Source organism: Lissotriton helveticus, chromosome 5_1, assembly GCF_964261635.1.
Source record: "Lissotriton helveticus chromosome 5_1, aLisHel1.1, whole genome shotgun sequence".
In the NCBI taxonomy this organism is placed as follows: Eukaryota; Metazoa; Chordata; class Amphibia; order Caudata; family Salamandridae; genus Lissotriton; species Lissotriton helveticus.
The window spans coordinates 460,099,249-460,121,619 of record NC_136065.1 but is presented as its reverse complement, the minus strand read 5'-3'; the positions used below and the strand labels follow the sequence as shown (position 1 = coordinate 460,121,619).

The window sequence follows — 22,371 nt, the reverse complement described above, 5'->3', positions numbered from 1 at the left end:
AGATACTGTTTAGCTGAAGCTCACCCCAACCCAAGGCAACTTCATTCTCTGGAACAGCAGTTCACTGGAACGTCAGTTCCAGGCATGCTGTCCAACATGACATTCAAAGTCATCTCAACCTGCTACATGCTGAGAGTTCAAAGATAATTTAGAGAACATAGTCCAGACATGATGGTTTTAACTGAATGCTCTATGCAGAATCACATTATCCCCACCTCTGCATTCCCCTCCTCATTTCCATGTGCCAGTTCCATACTGCTGTCCAGTACCTCATTCCTTTCTGCATAGAGGATAACCATACAGTGCTCAAAAACATGTCCAATTTAAACTTGATGGGATCTGTCCAACATGGGCTAAAATATTGCAGGCACAGAGTTATTTGAAAATGAATTTACTGTAGATGGGGAAAAAGGAATGAGACGATTTACATATTTGGATGCACGGTTGGAATACAAGTTACTAAATGGGCAGCGACTAAAATAAGTAAACCTTATTTGCCACTTATGTTTCTACCCTGGGGCCTAAGCTTGGCAGTATGTCCTCCTTTAAGGTGAAATGTGTACATAGAGTGGATGTTAGCACCAAGCTGAGCGTTAAATGCTATTTTAATATTATTGCAAGTTCTGTGTACAATATCTATGTGATATATTTGGTAGTTAGTACTTAATGCTAATACTGTATATCATCCTTAAATATTAGTTTGGGTGGGGAAATGTGCCACCCTTTCTTTTTTAAAACCATTTTATACAGTTTAAACAATTGTATCCACTAATAGAGAAGCATCCAAGCAAATATTGGGAATATTTGCTGACTTCAAACCTGGAACAAAAGAAGATAAATGAAACCTAGTCACATATAACCAGGTTTCCAATACCTGAGAATAATGGCCAGATGAGCTAAAGATGAAGAAGACAGTATAGGCCAAGAACAAAGTGCTTATTAGAAAGAAAGAGGTAGGGTGGTGGCAAAGAAAATCAAGAAGCAATAATAGACAAAACCAAAGCAGTAATTCGGCGCAATAACTGATTCTAAAAAAATTAAGAATATTAGTGTGATGGTGAGGAGAGGCGATTAAGTAAATGCAGAATTATGCAGGCCCGGAGGAAGGGGAGAATTTTTATCCCTGGAAAGAAGTTAGACACCAAATGCGTCCATGAGTGTAAAGCTGGTCTTGCAATTTATATATAATCCTCAAGCAGGAGTCTATTTGGGAGATTGCAACAATCCATTTGTTGGTTCACAAAGCTTCAGTAGCCATCCAGTCTTTTAAGACTGAGATGTTAGCTACTGCCAAAGACTTTGATATCTATCTGTTCAAATAATTAGTGAGGCCAGTAATAATGGACTCAGACTGCAGTGTGAAAGATGTCTCTTTACAAGTTTCTGACGGTAATGTCATTCATTTTGAAGCAAATGCCACTCGGGTATTTCTCTATCGCAGACCATGACCATAAAATATGAAAAATATCACATTTAAGATGATCACATCTCCAGAGATAGAAGTATTAGGAAGCACCATGGATTGTATATGGAATCGCTTTCACCATACACTGAGGGTTTTGAAGTAACTGAACCTCAGCCTTGCTTGCTATAGGTGTTTGTTGTGGACTCATGGAAAAGTCATCCTCTTATGCAATCAAACCCAACATCTGTCAGGTATGTTTCAGCCCACATTCGCACTGGAAGCTAGTTTGCGTATCTAGGTGCAATACGTGCCCCACTATGCTGTCTCCAAGTCTTTAGAAAGACATTTGTGGTGATGATGGCAGGCTGTACAGTGTGCAACCAAACAGTTCTTTCAACGGAAAGAATACCATGTTCACTGTGGACTCATTTTGTTTTTAAATACTTAGGAATTACTTGAAGCTTTAGTCAATCAAAGCATAATCCATATTATCATTAACAAAAAGCCAATTCCTACAAACTAAGTTTTATTTAAAAATCATGTTCAGTTCAATGATCAAAAAATTTCACCAATAACTGCCAAGACATCCAAATATTAGCAGGTATGCAAATAACCTAGTGCTCTAAGGAGTGGTTACCATGCACATCCATGAAGTCCAGTCTAAAACAGCAATGGGCTTGAAGATTCAACACTTGGTTTGCCAGTTATTTTCAACCCCGTCCTAGCTGGGTTTTTTTTTCCTTTGGCTGGTGACTCCATTTTCCTTAGCTGCCTTATCATTGCATTAAGCTTAAAGTCTTGTGCTGTGAAATGCCATATTGAATCTTTCACAGATGGTACATTACACCTCAATAAAGAATAGTCCTTTAATAGATCCACAAAAGGTGACCATAGTGGTGCCATACTCAAAAAATCGTGGCTGACTCAGCCCACATAACATAGATCGTACCTTGCCACTTGTTGACAGTGGAATATTTTGGTGCCTGAAGCACTGTTCGCATATTCCTTGGCATTTCTGTATTGCACAAGGCTTGTAGGAGCTGCTTCCACCATCTAGAGATTACCTCATAAGTTACTTATTTGAAAAGAGATCTTCTCAGCCAGTACCAGAAATACAAGTCCCTCCACAAGCTGCATTTGAAACATTCCAGTGCTTTTCCTAAACACTATTTTGACATTCCTGTTTCCAATTCGCTTCTGTAGTATGTAATGGAACCTGACTAATAGTCTCCATCTGTTCATTTGTGGGCCTAGCAAGATCAACTACACATTCTTTTTGAGAAATTTCAATTGAGCTCCACACGTTGACAAACCTTTCTTGTCTAGTTCATGGTGCATCATACAGGCCGCAGCACGAACTGTCTATAGAAGGCAATGTTCTGTAGCTGACCTGTATACGGCCTGTATCATCTTCCTCTGGATCTGTTGCACTGCAGACCAACCTCCGGCCTCTTGCCCAGGTGTAGCATATGGCACATTACTTTCCATTGATGACAGTATATACATTCTCAGAAGGTTCTGGGGTGCAAATAACAATTGTAGCTAACCAATCGGAATGAGCTTGTCACTAACTATACACCCTCATATTGCATAACCTCTCAACCATAGACCTTCTGTTGAGTTAGTTGTTCTGAAAATTAATATGTCTGTGCTTATCAACCGTGTCGCGTTTTTAGAGTTTGCCTGTCTATTTTTATGATGTTAGCCAGTGTCCATTGTCAAATGCACATATTTCCTTCTAACTATATTTTGTAATAATCAAAAGTGTTGCTTGGATGTGTAATTGGTTATCTGTGGGTATTCTCAGTACCCCAAACACACAAAAGGAGATGGAAATCTTTTTGCAGGTAGTCTAACCACTGGGAATAGCGTGGGGTACCACTCCAACCCATCGTTCTTTTGATCATCATGCCACCTCTGTTTGGACCTAGCCATATGCAAACCCGTCTTGACCATACTCCTCGTTGGAATAGTTCAGCCCGAACTGCCAAGCCAGGTCCTCCCTGACCCGGAACACAAGCAACCCAGGACTGGTTTTGCTCTAGTTATGTGCCTATGAGCCTGGTATAGCTTCGTTCCAGTGAAACAGTGAGCATGAAACCCATTTCTGGGCATACCCATGCCACTTAGGGCAGTACACGAAACACACAAAAGGTAATGGAAGGCTGCTTGCTATAAGTCTAACCACTGGCAATAGCTCGGGTAGCACTCCAAGTACCCAGTCACTCAGTCTGCTCATTGTGAGTCTTGTTGCTGGTGATCAATTGGAGGATGCTCACAAAAAACTTGTTGTTTCCATTTCGGTGTTTTCATCATGTTTAAGGCATGTGAGCTGTAGATCTCATGCTTTGCATACTCCTGCCATCTAGGGTAGGGTCCAGGTGTTTGCAAATAGTTTTTCTTCAAAGAATTCTTTCCAGTTACAAGGTCGGTGACTCCTCCTTTCGGTGATATTGTACATGGGCATCAACTCCACTGTTAGATAGTTTTTCTCCGCCATCGGGCTCGGACGTGTATTGCTGCGCTCCGCTTGGAAACTGTTTCTTTGGGTTTCCCACGGTGCGCAATCCACTCTACCCACGTCAGTATTGTTTTGAACGCGTATCCAACTTCTCCGTGTATTGTATCCGAGAAGGAAAACCTCTATTTTGATCGAAGATCTTGGAAAGACCGTCAGGTCTTATCGCGTCGGTCCACTTCTCAGTCGATGGAATGGACTCCATTTAAATTCTGCCCTCTGTGTCGCGCCAAGTATACTCGCACCGACTTGCACGAAGTGTGCAACTTGTGCTTGTCTCCGGAGCACAATGAAGAAGACTGCAACGTGCACATTTTTCCGATCCAAGAAAACACTCCGTGATCATCGGGCTCAACGTCGTGAGATGCGGAGTCAAAATGTCGAATACACGCCAGACATTTTTGGTGAAAGATCTGAGCAAGAATTCGACGCACATGGGGCTGAGAAAGAACAAGAGAAATGTGTGTCCAGCCGGAATTGGACTCCGAGTCGGAAGAAGACTTGCCAGAAGGTCAACGTACTGTGAGTATCGAACGCCCCTTAACCCAAAATTCAACTCCGCCGAAAAAAAAGGCTTCACTCCCACCCCCGCCTTTGGACCACGGTCTGCACCGACAAGTTGTTTCCGAAGCCCTGCCCTCAGGCTCGGCACCAAAACACGTCTCTAAGCTTTTCTGCTCGGGATCGAGTTGCCCAGGGACTGCCACCAAGCCAAAATCTTCAGGCTTGAAGCCGAAAACCGATTCAGAGCCGAAATCCTTGATGCTGAAGACCAAGCCTCCTTCTGAACCGAAACCTTCGGCGCCCAAAAGTGATTCCAACCCCTGCCGAAATCTTCGGCACCAAAACCTAAAACTGTGCCTCCGAAGCATCGGGATCTGATTTTCAATGCCCCAACACCCAAATTGGACCCAAAACAAAAGGAACTCTACATAAATCCTGATACAGGACTTGTTCTTACTAAGTCACCCCAGAAACGCAAATCTAAGTCAGAAGAAGAACCTTTCTGTATTCCTTTCAAGAGGAAGAATGTGGGTACTAACCCTCCCTCTCTTCCTCTTCTACCAAGTTCCCCTATACCGGCCTTCTCACCTTTGCGTCATTTGCTAATTACACCAACTAACTCTCCACCACCACCTGATGATGATAATGGGGACGGGGGGGACAATATTGTACCGATAGATCCCTTGAAGGATTGTCACATAGATTCACCTACAGATAACGACCCAGATCTTTACCCTGCAAAGCCACCCCGTCCTGACGACAATGTAGGACATCTAGAATCTTGTAAGAGCTGCAGAATATCAGGGGGTACAGTTTCTCAAGGAATCTTGAGAGGAAGATTTCCTATTTGAAACGCTCAGTACCACACATATGGCTAGTCACACTCTGCCTATGCTTAAAGGCATGATGAGACATGCTGATGAAATCTTTAAAGATCCAGTGCCGGTTCGCATTCTCACCCCTGGGATTGATAAAAAATGTAAAGCTGCTCCCTCAGATCCAGTCTCTATTAAAGGTCAGCTACCACAGACCTCAGGTGATGCTCCCCCTCTAGTCAAAGAGTCAAAACTATTAGAGGCTTCTGGTAAACGAGTAGCTGCTCAAGCAGCAAAACATTGGCGCATTGCCAACACTCAGGTCCTGCTAGCCAGATAGGATAGGGCACACTGGGACGAAATGGAGCAGTTGCTACACCACCTCCCAGATAAACACAAGGCAAGATTTAGTTCAGGAAGGGAAGCTCATATCTAAGTCCTCAATAAGATGCGCTTTAGATGCTGCAGACACCGCAGCTAGAGTGATCAACAATAGTGTGTTAAGAAGACATGAGTGTTGAGGATTTCTGGTTTCAAACCAGAAGTACAACAGTCTATTTTAAGTACTCCTTTTGACATGGAACATCACTTCGGGCCTGAAGTAGATAAATCATTAGAAAAAATGAAAAAAGACACAGAGGTAGCCAAGTCTATGGGAGCTCTTCAGGCTCCCTCTAATCTGGGCTCCTTTTGTTGCTCCTTCTACCGTGGGGGGTCCAAGACCATGTCCTCAAACAATACTGCCACCTCTTACAAAGGCAACAATAAATCTTCCTCTACAAGGAGTTCTTTAGAGGAGGATATAGAGGTAACAATAACAAAGGTAGAGGCAAAGGTTCCGCACCGCGTAATTCCCCCTCCCCCAACGAGCAGTCACTTGCCTACACTTCCCCCTGATCATCTATAACACCTGTCAGGGGACGTCTTCTACAATTTCTCCCCATTTGGCAATCTATCACCACAGACAAATGGGTGTTAGGAATTATCCAACATGGTTATTGCCTGGAGCTTACCACCAATCCTCCAAACATACCACCACATTCTAACAAAATGTTACCAGAACATTTACATCTACTTTAGCAAGAAGTACAGTCTCTCACCTCCAAAGGAGTCACAGAACCTGTGCCATTACAGCAAGTGACAGGTGTGCACTCCCTGTACTTTCTCATCCCCAAAAAGGATGGCTCCTTGAGAACTATTATGGATCTCCGAGAACTAAACCTTTACATACTGTCAGAGCATATCCACATGGTAACACTTCAACAAGTGCTTCCACTTCTACAGCAGGGTGATTTTATGTCTACTCTAGACTTGAAAGACGCATATTTCCATATTCCAATTCATCCCGCTCATCGCAAGTACCTCAGATTTGCAATAGCGTGTCACCATTACCAATTCAAAGCGCTACCGTTTGGAGTCACCACTGCTCCCAGGGTATTTTCCAAATGTCTGGCAGTAGTTGCAGCACATCTGAGAAGACGACACATCCATGTCTTCCCATGCCCGACGACTGGCTCATCAAAGCCAGTACTTACCAAATGTGTCTCCAACTCACTCGAACCACTATTCACTTACTTCACCAACTAGGGTTTACAATGAATGGGTTGAAGTCTCATCTACAGCCTTTCAACACAAAAAACGTATCTGGGAGCCACAATAGACGCTCACAAAGCTCTAGCCTCTTCCAATACAGCCAGGATTCACTGTATTCAGTCCCTTCTCACTCAATTTCAGCGCAAACCAATCATCGCCAGCAAGATTCTTCATGATGCCGTCTTGCGTTACAATTGTTCCCCACGCAAGACTTAACATGCGTCCCCTTCAAGAATGCATAGCAAGTCAGTAGAACCAGTCGCAGGGTCGATTAACTGATCTAGTGCTGGTAGACAGCCGCACCTATCGCTCTCTGCAGTGGTGGAACCCTCAAAATGTATCCAAAGCGTCGCCCTTTCTCGACCCTCTCCACAGACCGTGCTAACAGCAGACGCATCGCTCATTGGTTGGAGCGCTCCCCTACAAAGTCACACATTCCAAGGATTACAGGAGCCTTCATATCAATCACCTACAGCTGCTTGCAGTGTTTCTAGCGCTCAAAGCCTTTCAAACTCACCTAATAGTCAAAACTGTCCTAGTCCGCCCAGACAACATAACAGCTATATATTACATGCAAAAAAGGGGGGGGGGCGGGCTAACATTCTCTCTCTCCCCAACTGACACGCCTAGCACAAGCTATTTGGAAATGGACCATACATCACAGAATTTTTCTCCTAGCAGAACACCTTCCTTGAGTAAACACTCAAATTGCCGACCTTTTCAGCAGGCAAAGGCAGCAAATCCATGAGTGGTAACTTCTTCCCCAAATCCTTCTTCCCTACTTTCAGGAATGGGGGTTTCCTCACGTAGACCTGTTTGCAACAGATCAAAATGCAAAATGCCCAAGCTTTGCCTTCAGGTTCCCACACCCACTCTCCAAGGGCAATGTCCTATGGATCAACTGGTCAGGGATATTTGCCTACGCTTTTCCGCCTCTCCCAGTCATTCCGCTGGTAGCCCAGAAGCTCAGACTATCATCCCTCAAACTTATTCTCGTAGCTCCCACATGGGTACATCAACCTTGGTTCACCACCTTGTTAGAGCTCTCACTAGTTCCACACCAAAAGCTACATCTCAACTCCAGTCTCCTCACTCAGCCCTGGAGAAATCAGACATCCAAATCCCAAGGAACTTCATCTGGTGATTCGTCTCCTCAGGTTCTAGAGTTTGGTTATTTACAATTACCACCAGACTGTATGAACATCTTAAAGGAGGCTAGGAGACCTACTACTAGGGCGTGTTAAGCAGCAAAGTGGAAACGTTTTGTTATGTACTGTAACAGTACACATGTCAATCCCCTTGATGCTTCATTACAAAACATAATATGTTATCTTTTACATTTGCAGCAATCTGGATTAGTTTATACATCCACTAGATTGCTTTTAGCAGCAGTAGCTGCATACTTGCAAAACAGACCATACTTATCCCTAGTCAGAGTACCAGAGAATTAAAGCCTTTATGGAAGAATTAAAAGAGTAATACCACCAAGATTTCCACCTGCACCAGTATGGAACTTGAACATAGTCCTTACTAGGCTAATGGCTTCACCTTTTGAACTGATGCCCAGGTGGTACTGACAATTCCTCTCCTGGAAGGTTGCTTTTCTTATTGCAATCACTTCCCTAAGGAGAGTTGGCGGACACCAGGCACTAACTATCCAGGAGCCTTTCTTTCAACTTCACAAAAAATCCCAAATTTCTACCTAAAGTGGTTTCTGCTTTTCACATCAATCTGTTGAGCTACCTTTGTTCTTTCCTCAATCTGATTCTGTAGCAGAATGAGCTCTACACACACTAGGTGTTAGAAGAGCTCTACTATATTATATATGTTATGTTATGTTATTAGTTTTTGTACCGCGCACAGCTACCCCAGCAAAGGGGCGTCCTGGCGCCAAAGAAAGGTCAACACAACATCACAGAGCGCGCCTGAGTCCAGAAGAATTTAGTTGAAAAGAAAAGTTTTAATGGCGCGTCTAAATAGGAGTAAGTCCTCCATAGCTCGAATTTCACTGGGAAGTGCGTTCCACAATTTCGCCGCCACTACTCGGAATGAGCGGCCGCCCATCCTGCTCAGCAGAAAGCGAGGGACAACAGACAAATTCTGCCCCATCGACCTCAAGGATCGAGAGGGAACGTAAGGGGTCAGTAAGTTCATCAAAATAGGTGGAGCCATAACCTTCAAAATTTTAAAAGCTAGGCAAAGCACCTTAAACTCGATCCGGCGAGCCACCGGCAACCAATGGAGTGATTTCAATGCTTTGGATGCTGAACAACGTTTAGGCAACCCTAGTACCGCTCTTGCGGCGGCATTCTGCACTCGTTGCAGCCGCAAGAGTTCTGCCTTGTTCGTACCTGCTAAGAGGGCACTGGCATAATCTATCCTAGACAGCACAGAGGCCTGAACCACGAGCTGCCTGGTAGGGGCATCGAAAAACTTGAGCACCGGCCTGATGCCCCTGATTATGCCAAAACAAGAGGCAGCTACCCTCTTAGTTTGGCAGGTGAAACTCAGTGTGGTGTCTAGCCATACCCCGAGATTTTTTATCTCCATGACAGGTGCTGGAATCATTCCTAGTTCGGGGGGCCACCAATTGTCGCTCCACCATCCAGGTTGCTTCCCAACCACCATCACCTCGGTCTTCTTTGTGTTCAATTGGAGGCAATTTTGGTTCATCCAATTGGCCACCGCACGCAACCCCTCACGGAAATTAAAGGCGTCCACAGCTGAGTCCTCACTTAGTGTGACCGCCAGCTGCGTGTCATCCGCGTAGGACACCATTGTCAGGCCCCAGCGTTTGACTACCGCAGCCAGCGGACTCGCATATAAATTAAAAAGAGTGGGGCTCAGTGATGTTCCCTGTGGAACACCCGTAGTGAGCGGGTGCGAGGTGGATTTACCAGGTGGTATCGCAACCTGGAAGGATCTGTTGGAAAGGAAGGAGCGGAACCACCCTAGAGCCATGCCCCCGATCCCAGCATCCTCTAACCGCCGCAACAAGGTCTCATGGGACACCGTATCGAAGGCGGCACTCAGATCGAGCAACAGGAGTGCCGCTGTTCGTCCGGTGTCCAGTACAGAGCGCAGATGTTCTACCATATATAGTAAGGCGGTCTCTGTACTGTGGCCTGTACGAAATCCGTTTTGCGTGGGATCCAAGATGTTGGCTTTGGCGAGATGGTCGGCCAGGATCCTATTCACGTGGGCTTCGGTAACTTTAGCAGGCCACGGCAGCAGCGAGATGGGGCGATAATTCTCGGGTTTCTTAGGATCTAGGGTAGGCTTTTTTAAAATAGGTGTGACCACCGCTTGCTTCCACTTGGTGGGCACCATTCCAGAAGTCAAAGATTTGTTAATCAGGGCCAACAAAGGTAAACGACAGATTGCCTGCATATTTTTAAACTGAGTCGGCAAAAGCGGGTCTGCAGGAGACCCAGATTTAATTTTATGACTCAAAAGATCAAAGTCCTCCTCAGAGAGGGAAGCCAGATTATCCAGTATCATGGCAGTTCCCCTTGGAATGACATCAGAGTCCAAGTGGTGCGCGGTGGTAGGGAAGGTGTGATAAATTGCTTGCACCTTGTGAACAAAAAAGGAGGCCAGGCTCTCACAATGATGGTCCGTGCAAATTTCTGCTGCAGGGGCCCTCTTGGTCGTCAGGTCTTTTAGGACCTTAAAGATTAATTTAGAGGGGTTAGAGCTATTCTGAAATTCCTGCGCATAATAAGCGGCACGCGTCCGACAAACCGCTCTATGATAGGCATTAGATAGAGTGTGGTAATGAGTTTTTCGTGCAGGATCATAGGCTTTCCTCCATTGCCTTTCTGCTTGTCTACACTCTCTTTTAAGAGACACCAAGGTCTCATCATACCAAGGGCTATGGGTCTTAGTACGACACTTGGAACGGACCAGAGGTATTAAGGAATCCAAGGCCGTTCCAATCCAATCGCAAAATAGGTTATACCCACAGTCGACGTCTAAAGAGATAGGTAAGGGTGTCTCTCCTAGTAGGGAGTAAAAATCTTCTAATTTCAATTTGCTCCACTGGCGAGAAAAAGAGGTTTTGTTCTGTGCCACAAAAATAGGGTCTGTCACCACGATCGATGCCTTCACCAACATGTGGTCCGTCCATATCAACTGGACCGGTGGGCACATAGTTATGTCCTCTAAGGTGGTAAAGAACGGATCCAATATGTGCCCACCTGAATGGGTGGGGGTCATTACTCTTTGTGAGAGCTGCAAAGCTTCCAAGTCGGCAAGGCAGCTCTTAATAGCAGGCTGAGATATACAGTCAAAATGTAGGTTAAGATCGCCTACCACATTAAAATTATAATTATAATATAGAAAGAACAAAAGATTTTCGTAAAACAAAACAGCTTTTTTTTGCTTTTTGGCCACCGCACAAAGACAGTCCCATCTCTAAATTAGGCATTGCAAGATGGATCGTGAAATGTATCCAAACATGTTATGTGAAAGCGAAAAGAACCTTGACAATACTCCCTAGAGCGCATTCCACACGCAAAATAGGAAATATTTCCTTACCTGACATCTGTAAAGCAGCAACATGGTCTACACCGCACACGTTCACCAAGTACTATTGTGTAGGTGTGTTAGCGAGGCAACAAGCTAATTTAGGCCAGGCAGTACCTAAAACACTTTTTCAAGCAACAGCTACAGGTTAGCCACAGCTTTGGGAGAATACTGCTGTATAGTCTATGCAAACAAAGCATGTGATCTCCAGCTCACATGCCTCCAAAAGGAAAATGTTATTTACCCGGTAATCATCTGTTCTTGGCACGTAGAGCTGCAAGCATTTGTTCTTGGCATGTAGAGCTGTAGATTCAAGCTCTGCTGGTAAAAAATATAACCATGGAGTCGATGCTCATGCGCAATATCACCGAAAGGAGTAGTCACCTACCTTGTGACTGGAAAGACTTCTTCGAGGAAAAAGAACTTGCAAACATCTGGGCCCAACACTAGGTGGCAGGAGTATGCAAAGCATGTGAATCTACAGCGCTTCATTCCAAGAACAGATGCTTACTGGGTAAATAACATTTTCCTTTTGTTTTGTTTTCCAGCATATCGGTGGCAAATTTGTAAAAGAGCCCTTACTCTGCTTTCTTTGGTAATGAGGCAGACTCTATTATATGGTAATCTGGAATCTCTTATTCCTTGTTGGGCTCTTCCCTTTGCAGGTTGCTAATGCCCTTCCATGAGTGTGTGCTAATTGTGGTGTATTGTTGTTCTCAGATCCAGGTTCTTCATCTCTGGGCAGTATGCTGATGCCATCTCAGGAGTCTGAGTGGGAAGCACTTATCCGCACTGGCCAGATGACCCCGTTTGGAACAAAAATTCCAGAGAAGGCGCCTCGTAAATTAATGCTGAATGATACGTCTGACTTTGAAAAATATCTCAATGACCAAGCTGAGCTGATGGCAAACCGAAAGAAATCTGCCTTAAAGAAGGGAAAGATAAAGACTATGGGCCTGGTCAAAATGCCCGAACAGAACCAAGCCCCAGATCAGAAGATTAAAAAAAAGGAAACTGAACCTTTGTCTCATAAGGACAAGCGCTTGAAAAAACATCTGCACAAGCTTCAGGCCAAGGCCCATAAAGTCAGGGAAAATATGGGGGTGCAAAAGAAGGGTCGACATTTAATTCAGACATACAGGGAGGTATTTGATGATGGTGTCAATAGTGATGGCTCTGAGTACCTGCCAGATGAGGAGATATTTGATCCGGAGGAGGAGAGCGAGGAGGAGGAAGCCCTGCAGGATGCAGAGCACTCTGACTATGAGCTTAAAGCATTGCCTAAAAAGAAAGCGCCCAAGAAAAGCCCAAGGAAAACCCCCAAGAAGGCTCCCAAGAAGATAATTGTGGATGACGACTATTTCCCGAGCTCCGAGGATGAAGGGGAGGCTGTTGGGAAGCAGGGCAAAATCCTTAAATGTTCAGATGATGGTGATGAGGATTCCTACAAGCAGAGACTCAGGTTGGTTTTAACTTGCTGGTATAAGTACTCAAGGGCAAGCATTCTTATCTTTAAATACATATCAGCTCGAGGGTTGGAGGGGCAAATCGCAGCATTCACTGTAACTTTACCTGTCACTTTATTTGCATACATTCCTGGCAACTTGTATATAACCAGCTATTAAAATCTGATAACTGCATAGGCATAGAATCCTAACTCTTCTGATACCACAGTTGCATCCAGGAGCAGTATCAGTACTATAAATAAATAGCAGTGTCAGTACTGCTATTGCAACATAATACTGTCCCCTCTGTACCTGCCTAACCTTGCCGTGAAATTTCGATTTTGTAATGCAGTTCGGATGAGAAGAAAACCATGCATTGTAGGGAATAGGTGGCAGTGAAGAAAGAACGTTGCCACTACTGTTTCATGTTATAATGTGGGAGGGAGAAAATAAAGAGTACATATTTTTATTTGAGTCAGCAAGCATTGCTGGTCAGTCACAGTGAGCTTTCACTGTCATTACTAGTTTTATTTATATTTGAATATAAATGAATAGCCTAAGATCTGGAAAAGGTTAGCATTTCTAAACATTACAAGATGTTTAAGTCGCATAACTGCCTGTCACTCGGTGGGTCATGTCTGAGAACTCATTGACAGCTTGATGTAACCTGATGCCCTTTGGTTAGGGGTAAGACATATGTAATATCATGTTGCCAACTTAATAATAATAATAATAATCTTTATTTGGATATAAAGTAACATCCTTAAAAGAAGTGCCAACAGCAATACACATTGTAAGAGCAAACATAACATCAATGATCAACTTTGAGTAGATAAAAGTTCCCACATTGCATTGTGCAGTTCCCTATTGAACAATCCAAGTGACGTTTAAAAATGACTTTTTTTTTTTTAAAAAGAAGAAAAAAGATACGGAGTTTGTTATACAGTTATTTACCGTGTTGAACTTGTAGGCCAACCCGCCGTTAATAAATAATTACAAATGTTAAAAAGAGATCAGATAAAATTGCAACAGCAGGTCAATAGCAGCAAATCATGATAGTGCAAAGGTAAATAAAATCAAATTACAGATGATACAACTTGGTTTAGGGTGCTCCCAACATGAGGGGAGCATGCAAAAAGTTGCGGTATGCAAAGCGTATAAACAGTATAAGGCCGATATTTAAAGCTGTGTTTCTGTAGTAGGGGATCTCTGTGTATAGTCATAATCTAGTGAATAGTCCCACCCATATGCGTGGGCCCCGGAGCAATCAAAAATAATCTCTAACAGTGTCAAAAAATGCAGAAATGCATAGACACTTAAGAGAGAATTTAAAGACAGATAATGCAGCCAAAAAGGCTACACTGTCCAGTACTTCAACTAGAAATTCCACCACAAAATCCACAAAACAGCAAAGCCTGTACAAATTTCCCTTGCTTAACAGCAAAATCCCTCAGGAATGATAGAGAGAAGAACCTGGACAGACAAGCCCCATAGGCTGCCATTATGTGGCTTAAGTAGGAAACTGTGCCTTTAAGGAGCCTTCCAGAACCTTCTCCCAGTATCCCAGAATGCATAGCAGGTCCAACTTAGTTTCAGTTCTTTTTTCCGGCTCCTGCAAGCAGGACCCTGGAGCATTGAGCTCTCCCTTTTCAAGGGTTTTGTTGGTGTTTTTACACTAAATTCGATTTTTGGTGCTTTCAAAGTACTTTAGTGACTTTCTTCTTGGATTCCTGCACTCTTTTATTGTCCATAATGCCAGCATTATTTGACAAATGCCCGGAGTGCTCCAGGAAGAAGGCCAAGTCAGACCCCCATGAGGTCTGTATCCTCTGCCTTCCCTCTTCCCACATCCCTGAGGAGTGTGTGATCCGTAGAGGCTTCTCTGGAAGGACCCTGAAGGACAGGCGTAAAATCAGACTTCAGGGACTTGAAGAAAGAAGATTGAAGGCACGAGGTGGGTCAGGAGGGGCTCCTTCTGCCCATGCTGAGGCCTCTGGGGGGCTCCCCAGGGGCAGGAAGTCCAGCCCGCGCCCAAGATCTCCGTCTGGGTCAGTTGCGCTGACCACGACGTCGAGGGGAAGGTCCACGGCCAGTTCCCGGTCTCCCCAGGGCTCTGGGTTGAGAAAACGTCGCCCGTCGACGTCGAGGGACGTGTTCCGGCCGCCGTCGAAGCCGGTGTCGATCTCCTCATCGTCGCCGTCGGCGTCGAGTGGTCGACATCGGAGGACCCGGCGTCGGCGCTCGCCGTCGAGGCGACACCGCCGTTCGCCGCCGAGGACATCGTCGTCGAGGGGATCCTCGTCGTCGAGGCCGCCGTCGAGACGGAAGAAGTCTCCGGCGCGGAAGACGTCGACGTCGAGACATTCTAAGAGATCGACGTCGAAACGTTCCAAGGGGTCGACATCGAGACGATCCAGGTCGACGTCGAGACGTCCGAAGAGGTCGAGGTCGCCGTCGAGGCACCATCGCCCGTCGTCGAGATTCCGTGGCTCGTCCATCTGGTTGGGGTCGACGTCGAGACGTCGACACCGTTCGACGTCGAGGAGTGAGAGGCGGTCGACGCCGAAGGGCCGTTCGACGTCTAGGGACCCAGGCTCGCCGTCTGGGCACCGATCTTCGGCGTCAGGAGGTCGAAAAGACAGGCCCAGGACTGTGGGGGGCTCCCCACATTCCGGACAGGATGATGGCTCGCCGGGAACGGCGTATTCCGAGGTATATACCCCGAAGAAGCCTTCAGCGCCTCCTTCACTGCCTCCTTTGCCAAGGGGTCCGCCTCCGAAGGCTCCGACCCCCCCTGCATTGCCTGCTCGACCGGCTCCGCAGGCCCCGCTTCCAGTGACTCCCCCACCCCCGGTTCCACCGCGGGCGGTGTCGATGCCCAAGTTTCCGACGCCGCCGAAGAAGACTCCTAAGTCGAAGCCGAAGCCTCGGACTCCGGAACCGGGGAGGCCGGCGGACCGTCCCAGGCCCAAGAGATCGAGGTCTCGCTCGGGGAGACGGGACAAGTCCAGGAGTGGCCGCGGATCTTCATCGAGATCCAGGCATCGTCGGTCCAGGTCACGCTCATCTGGGACCCGTTCTTACTCGCCCACGCTGTCTGATTCGCCGGAGACTAGGGTGTCCCCGATCGACGATATCGGCACATTCCAAGAGGTTCTCCTGCGCGGAGCGGCGAAGTTGGGGATCAAAGTTGAAGCGCCTACGCCTTCGACTTCTGTCATCTTTGAGACGTTACACAAGAAACACCTGTCTCGCCCCCTACTGCCTCTGGTGCCGGGGCTCCTCGAGCCGGCTGAACAGCTTTTCCTGACGCCGGCGGTTGTGAAGTCTGCGCCTTCCAGGCTCCTCAAGAAATACAGAGCTCCGGACTCGGACCCAGCCTTCTTGAGAAAGGACCCGGCGCCGGATTCGGTCATTGTGACGGCGGCCCGGAAGCTTCATGCCACCTCCCCTGCGTCCACGGTGCCTCCGGACAAGGAGAGCCGCTGGATCGACTCTGCTGGGCGAAAAGCGCGTGGTACATCCTCCTCGTCAATGAAGGCTGCCAGTGACTCGGCTTTGTTGGGACGATACGACCGTGCACTGTGGGACTCAATGGAGCAGTTTGCGGACCTCGTTCCTCGAGACCGCAAAGAGGACTTCATGGAGATCGTCCAGGAGGGGATGCTGGTCTCTAACCAGGCCATTAGCGCCGCGGCGGATATTTCCTTGCTGTCTGCGCACGGATACTGCCACGGGATTAACCAGAGGCGCCATGCTTGGCTCCGGTTGATGTCTCTTAAGCCAGAAGCACAACAACGTGTGGCGAATCTCCCGTTTTCCGGAGATACCCTCTTCGGAAAACACGCGGATGACAAGATGGCCAGGATGAAGGCCGAGGCGGAGACCCTGACGGCGGTGGGCTTGGAGAAGCCCAAGGAGAAGAAACCCTACCGCCAGTTCCAACGGCGGTTCGGGTCGCAGGGTCGTGGAAGAGGGCAGTCTGCCGGACAACATCAGCAGCAGCAACAGCAGCAGCAGTACAGACGGCCCTTCCAGAAACGCCAGGGGGGTAGAGGTAGACAGCAGTCCTCTACCGCTTCCAAGGGCCCGGCCGGGCCTCGACCCTGAGCTGTTACTTCCCCCTCGTCCGTTACCCGCTCCGGTGGGGGGAAGCGTTCAATTTTTTCTGGCAGAGTGGAGAAAAATTACTCAGGACAAGTGGGTGCTGAATATTGTTTGCAATGGATACAGTCTGCGTTTCACCAGCCCTCCTCCATCGATTCCTCCCGTCAGCTCGCAGTATCAACTGCGCGAGCTTCAGGCGGAGGCAGACATTCTGCTAAGGAAAAGGGCGATAGAAGACGTACCTCTGTCTCAAAGAGGAAGAGGTCTTTACTCTCGGTTCTTTCTTGTCCGCAAGAAGGACAAAAACGAGTTCAGGCCCATTCTGGATTTGCGACAGGCAAACAGTGGATTCGCAGAGAAAAGTTTCGCATGCTGTCGTTGCATCAAATCTACCCTCAGCTGCAACGAGGAGATTGGATGTGTGCCATAGATCTACAGGACGCATACTTCCACGTGCCCATTGCATGCAAACACAGGAAGTTTCTGCGTTTTCAAGTCGGCACCAATCACTATCAGTACACGGTGCTGCCCTTCGGACTGAAGTCTGCACCCAGGACATTCTCGAAATGCATGGCAGTGGTAGCGGCACACCTGCGGAAGAACAAGGTGTTTGTCTACCCGTACCTGGACGATTGGTTGATCAAGGCCTCCTCCTTCTCGGAAGCTCAAGCACACTTCCAGAAGACGTGGGTTCGCTTGAACAAGCTGGGGTTGCACATCAACATGTCCAAGTCGGTCCCGATTCCGGTCCAGTGCATCCAGTACTTGGGAGCCTCCATCAATACACTGTCGGCAAGCAGGTCTCCTTCGGAAGAGCGACGTTTATCACTCCTTCGGAAGGCTCAGGCTCTCATGTCTACTCCGTCCACGACGGTGAGGACGGTGTCTTCTCTGCTGGGATCGATGGCCTCGTGTATCTTCCTGACGCCACATGCGCGGCTGCACATGAGACCGCTACAGGAGTGCTTGGAGGATCAATGGGACCAGAGGAGAGGATCTTGGGACGACAAGATACGACTGTCTCTGCATGCTCTTCAGTCTTTGAAGTGGTGGTGCTCTAAGGAGAATCTCCTCAGAGGGGTTCCCTTCCACAAGGACATTCCCACACAGACTATCGTGACGGATGCTTCTCTCCAGGGTTGGGGAGCGCACTCCGGAGACCTACAAATTCAAGGGACGTGGTCCCAGATGGAGGCCACGTACCACATCAATTTCCTGGAACTCAGGGCTGTGCACTTGGCACTGAAGGCTTTTCACCCGTCCTTTCAGACCAACTCTCTGCTTGTTCAGACGGACAACACGACAACGATGTATTACCTCAACAAGCAGGGGGGCTCGAGATCGCGCACTCTGTCTCAGGAGGCGCAGGCGATCTGGCACTGGCTTCTGGCTCGAGGACTGTCTATAACGGCCACCCATCTGCCAGGTGTGCAGAATGTTCAGGCAGACGAACTGAGCAGACTCATTCAAGAAAACCACGAATGGGTCTTAAACGACGAAGTACTAGGAGAAGTCTTCGCAAGGTGGGGAACTCCAGACGTGGATCTGTTCGCCACCGCCGAAAACAGCAAATGCCGAGGCTTCGCCTCCAGGTACTACCAGCAGGGGACGCTGGGGAACGCGTTCTGGATCAACTGGTCGAACAGCTTTCTGTACGCTTTTTCACCAATTCCCCTGATTCCGGCGGTTCTCATCAAGCTGTCCCAGTCCAGGGCGCGGATGATCCTGGTTGCCCCGGAATGGCCCAGACAGTGGTGGTTCACGGACCTGCTTCACCGCTCTCTCCTTCCTCACATGAAGCTGCCGTGCAGGCCGGACCTTCTCACGAAGTTCGGGGGGCGGATGGTACACCCCAACCTCTCGTCTTTGAGTTTGGCGGCATGGCTCCTGAAATAGTGCAATATGGCCATCTGAATCTCCCAGAAGATTGTATGGACATACTGAAGGAGGCTAAGCGACCTTCCACTAGGACTTCTTATGCTTACAAGTGGAAGAGGTTTTGCATCTGGTGCAAGTCTAAGAACTATGACCCTACGACATGCAAGGAAGATGTCATCCTTCCGTATCTGCTGCATCTGGCGCAGTCGGGCCTTAATGTCCATTCCATTAAGGTTCATCTGGCTGCTTTGACTGCCTACAGGAAAGGCCCTTCACAGACTTCCTTCTTCCAGATCCCTGTGATCAAAGATTTTTTGGAAGGCTTGAAGAAAGTGTTCCCTCCTGTCAGGCTTCCTTCGCCTTCGTGGGACTTGAATGTGGTGCTGTCCAGATTGATGAAGGAGCCTTTTGAACCCATTCATAAGGCTTCGTTGCAGCACCTGTCCTGGAAGGCGGCGTTCCTCGTGGCCATTACATCGGCCCGCAGGGTGAGTGAGATTCAGGCATTGTGTTGCCAAGAACCTTATACTGTGTTTCATGCTGCTAAGGTTGTTATGCGTACTCACCCTAAATTTCTTCCCAAGGTTGTTTCTGATTTTCATATCAATCAGACTATCACTTTGCCTACGTTCTTTCAGAATCCGTCATCTCCAGCGGAAAGGTCTTTACATTCCCTGGATGTGAGGAGGGTGCTGAAGTTTTATCTTGATAAGACTAAAGATATTCGTAGGTCTGACCAATTGTTCATTAATTATGGCTCAGTCAGGACAGGTCTTGCTACCTCCAAGCAGTCCATCTCGAGGTGGATTGTGTCCTGCATACAATTGTGTTACTGCAAAGCTAATAAGACCTTAGGGGGTAAGCCTAAGGCTCATTCCACCAGAGGCAAAGCTGCTACGACAGCTATGCTTCGTAATGTTCCCTTTGCAGAGATCTGCAAGGCGGCCACTTGGAAGTCGGTCCATACCTTTGCTAAGCATTACTGCCTGGACACTGATGCCAGGGCAGACGCTCAGGTTGGGCAGGCTTCGCTGCGGAATTTGTTCGCACAATAGTGGCGTGATTTTCATATTCTCCACCGCCGCTTGATGTGGGGATGGGCTTGCCATTCTATTCACTAGATTATGACTATACACAGAGATCCCCTACTACAGAAGGAGTAGTTTCTGTCCTGTAACTCCAGTTCTGTAGTAGGGGTATCTCTGTTATAGTCATAAGCGCCCTCCCGCCTCCCCGGTGGAGATTTGTTCAGGTACATAATGCTACAGGTCTGGCGTTGTTTACGCCTTCAAAAAGAACTGAAACTAAGTTGGACCTGCTATGCATTCTGGGATACTGGGAGAAGGTTCTGGAAGGTTCCTTAAAGGCACAGTATCCTATTTAAGCCACATAATGGCAGCCTATGGGGCTTGTCTGTCCAGGTTCTTCTCTCTATCATTCCTGAGGGATTTTGCTGTTAAGCAAGGGAAATCTGTACAGGCTTTGCTGTTTTGTGGATTTTGTGGTGGAATTTCTAGTTGAAGTACTGGACAGTGTAGCCTTTTTGGCTGCATTATCTGTCTTTAAATTCTCTCTTAAGTGTCTATGCATTTCTGCATTTTTTGACACTGTTAGAGATTATTTTTGATTGCTCCGGGGTCCACGCATATGGGTGGGACTATTCACTAGATTATGACTATAACAGAGATACCCCTACTACAGAACTGGAGTTACAGGACAGAAACTACTCCTTTCTGGGCATAAGGCCGCAATGATTGCCTGTCTGCAGGACCGGATTCCCAACCTATTCCACTCCACTTTCAATTTACGTCTGCGCTGTGCCATGAGTGCAGGGCAAAGACAAACCACGTGCTCCAGAGTTTCAGCCGTCCTGCCGCACCCTCTGCACCATATTTCGTCTGACGTGCGACGCCAGCCTGGCAGATCTTTTAAAAATTGCCAGTCACCAAGTCTGATAGCCATAAAACTGAGTTTTAGGTGCAGGCAGTAGGTGCAGGACAGATAGGTTGCAGGAGCTAAACGCCCGTACGAGTTCATACCGGCCCAGGCGTGTCTGCGTTTGGCAAGGTGATTTTTATCCATGATGAGGGAACTTATGCGGACGCTTTTCTTAATGGTGGATTTAAATACTGTCATACTGGGGTTGAGATCCCATAGGTCACCTGCAGAGAGTTCTTGAATATGCTCCTTAAAGAGGCGCCCATACATGCCCCCTGGGTTTTTCATAAAGATGTCTTGTCAAACTAGTGACTCCAATGACCCTATGTCTGCTTGTCTGAATTTGTGGCAGAGGTTTAGAAATGTGCCAATGCTGGAGGCTTCATAGTTTAATAAACCAAATTCTAGCCTAATCTGGGCAGCAGAGGCATTTTTGGGCAAACGAAGGACTTTTTTTATAAATTTTAGTCACATGTTGGTTCAAATTCATGTTCAGTTTACCCCTGAAAATCTCATTACCATATGACAATGTCAGGCCTATTTTTGCTCTCATGACCTCTAGTAGAGGAGTTAAACTTGGGCCAGACAATTTTTTTGAGAGCTTGGAGAGGGTCACCTGTAGGGTCATAGCTTTAGCAGATATCTCCTTACGCTGTTTCGCAAAATTGCCCCTTGAGTCGAGATTGACCCCTAGGTATTTGTATACACTTCCTACTGCAATGGTTATATGACCATCCTCCCCCGTCTTTTCTTTTTTTTCCAAAGGTAACCACTTGAGTTTTCTTTAGGTTAACCTCTAACTGGTTTGCAGCGGTGTAATTGTATAATTTTACCAGGAGCCTTTGTAAACCAACGCGTGTTAGACTGAGAAGCCCTAGGTCAGCAGCGTAAAGCAGGTTGCTTATGGGAACACCACCCACCTTTGGGGAGTGACTATTAGTTTCATCTAAAGTTGTCGTCAGGTCAGCAATAAACAGATTAAAAAGAAGTGGGGCCAGCACACAGCCCTGTTTGACACCCCTAGTTGTCATGATTTTCCGAGAGAGATGTGTGCCGGACCCCAACTTCACCTGAACCCATGTACCTGAATGTAACTGAATTATTGCCTCCAGAAGTTTTCGAGGGATTCCCCATCTCCATAGGGCTGCCCTGGGGACCCTGTCGAAAGCGGCTTTAAAATCAACAAAGCAGCAAAAAACAGCTCTGGATTTTAAGCATACTTTATCAGCAATGATGGCTAATGTCAATAAGTTAGTCATGGTTCCGGATTTGGCAATGAAGCCGCTTTGGTTCATTGGTATCAAATTCTTCTCCTCCGCCCACGCTCTCAGCTCGTTCAGGAGAATGCTTGCATAGTGTTTGGCCTCAATATCCAAGAGAGCTATCAGTCTGTAGTTGTTTGGTGATGAATGGAGACCTGATTTGTAGATTGGGTGGATTATTGCTCCACGCCAAGAATCCGGTATAATTGAGGTCTCAAGGGAATAATTAAAAAGGTTGGTTAGATAGCCGGACCAGAGGGGTAAATTAGATTTAAATAAGTTCTGAGGTAGTCCATTGGGACCCGGTGCTCCGTCCGCTCTTGCTTTCAACAGGACTTTGGTGACCCTTTCTTGAGTTGTCTGAAGATCGTCGGTGCTG

The 22,371-nt window shown here is 47.0% G+C and overlaps 1 protein-coding gene across 8 annotated transcripts in view; it reads left to right on the top strand.

Annotated features, from left to right (window-relative positions):
* Positions 1-22,371, top strand: part of ERCC6 (ERCC excision repair 6, chromatin remodeling factor) — a 251,290-nt gene that overhangs the window by 52,386 nt on the left and 176,533 nt on the right. For all 8 annotated transcript variants that reach the window (XM_078642710.1, XM_078642717.1, XM_078642713.1 and 5 more), the window contains one exon: positions 12,083-12,824. In XM_078642710.1, coding sequence (XP_078498836.1) covers positions 12,083-12,824 — 742 coding nt within the window. The remainder of the gene's footprint in view (positions 1-12,082; positions 12,825-22,371) is intronic.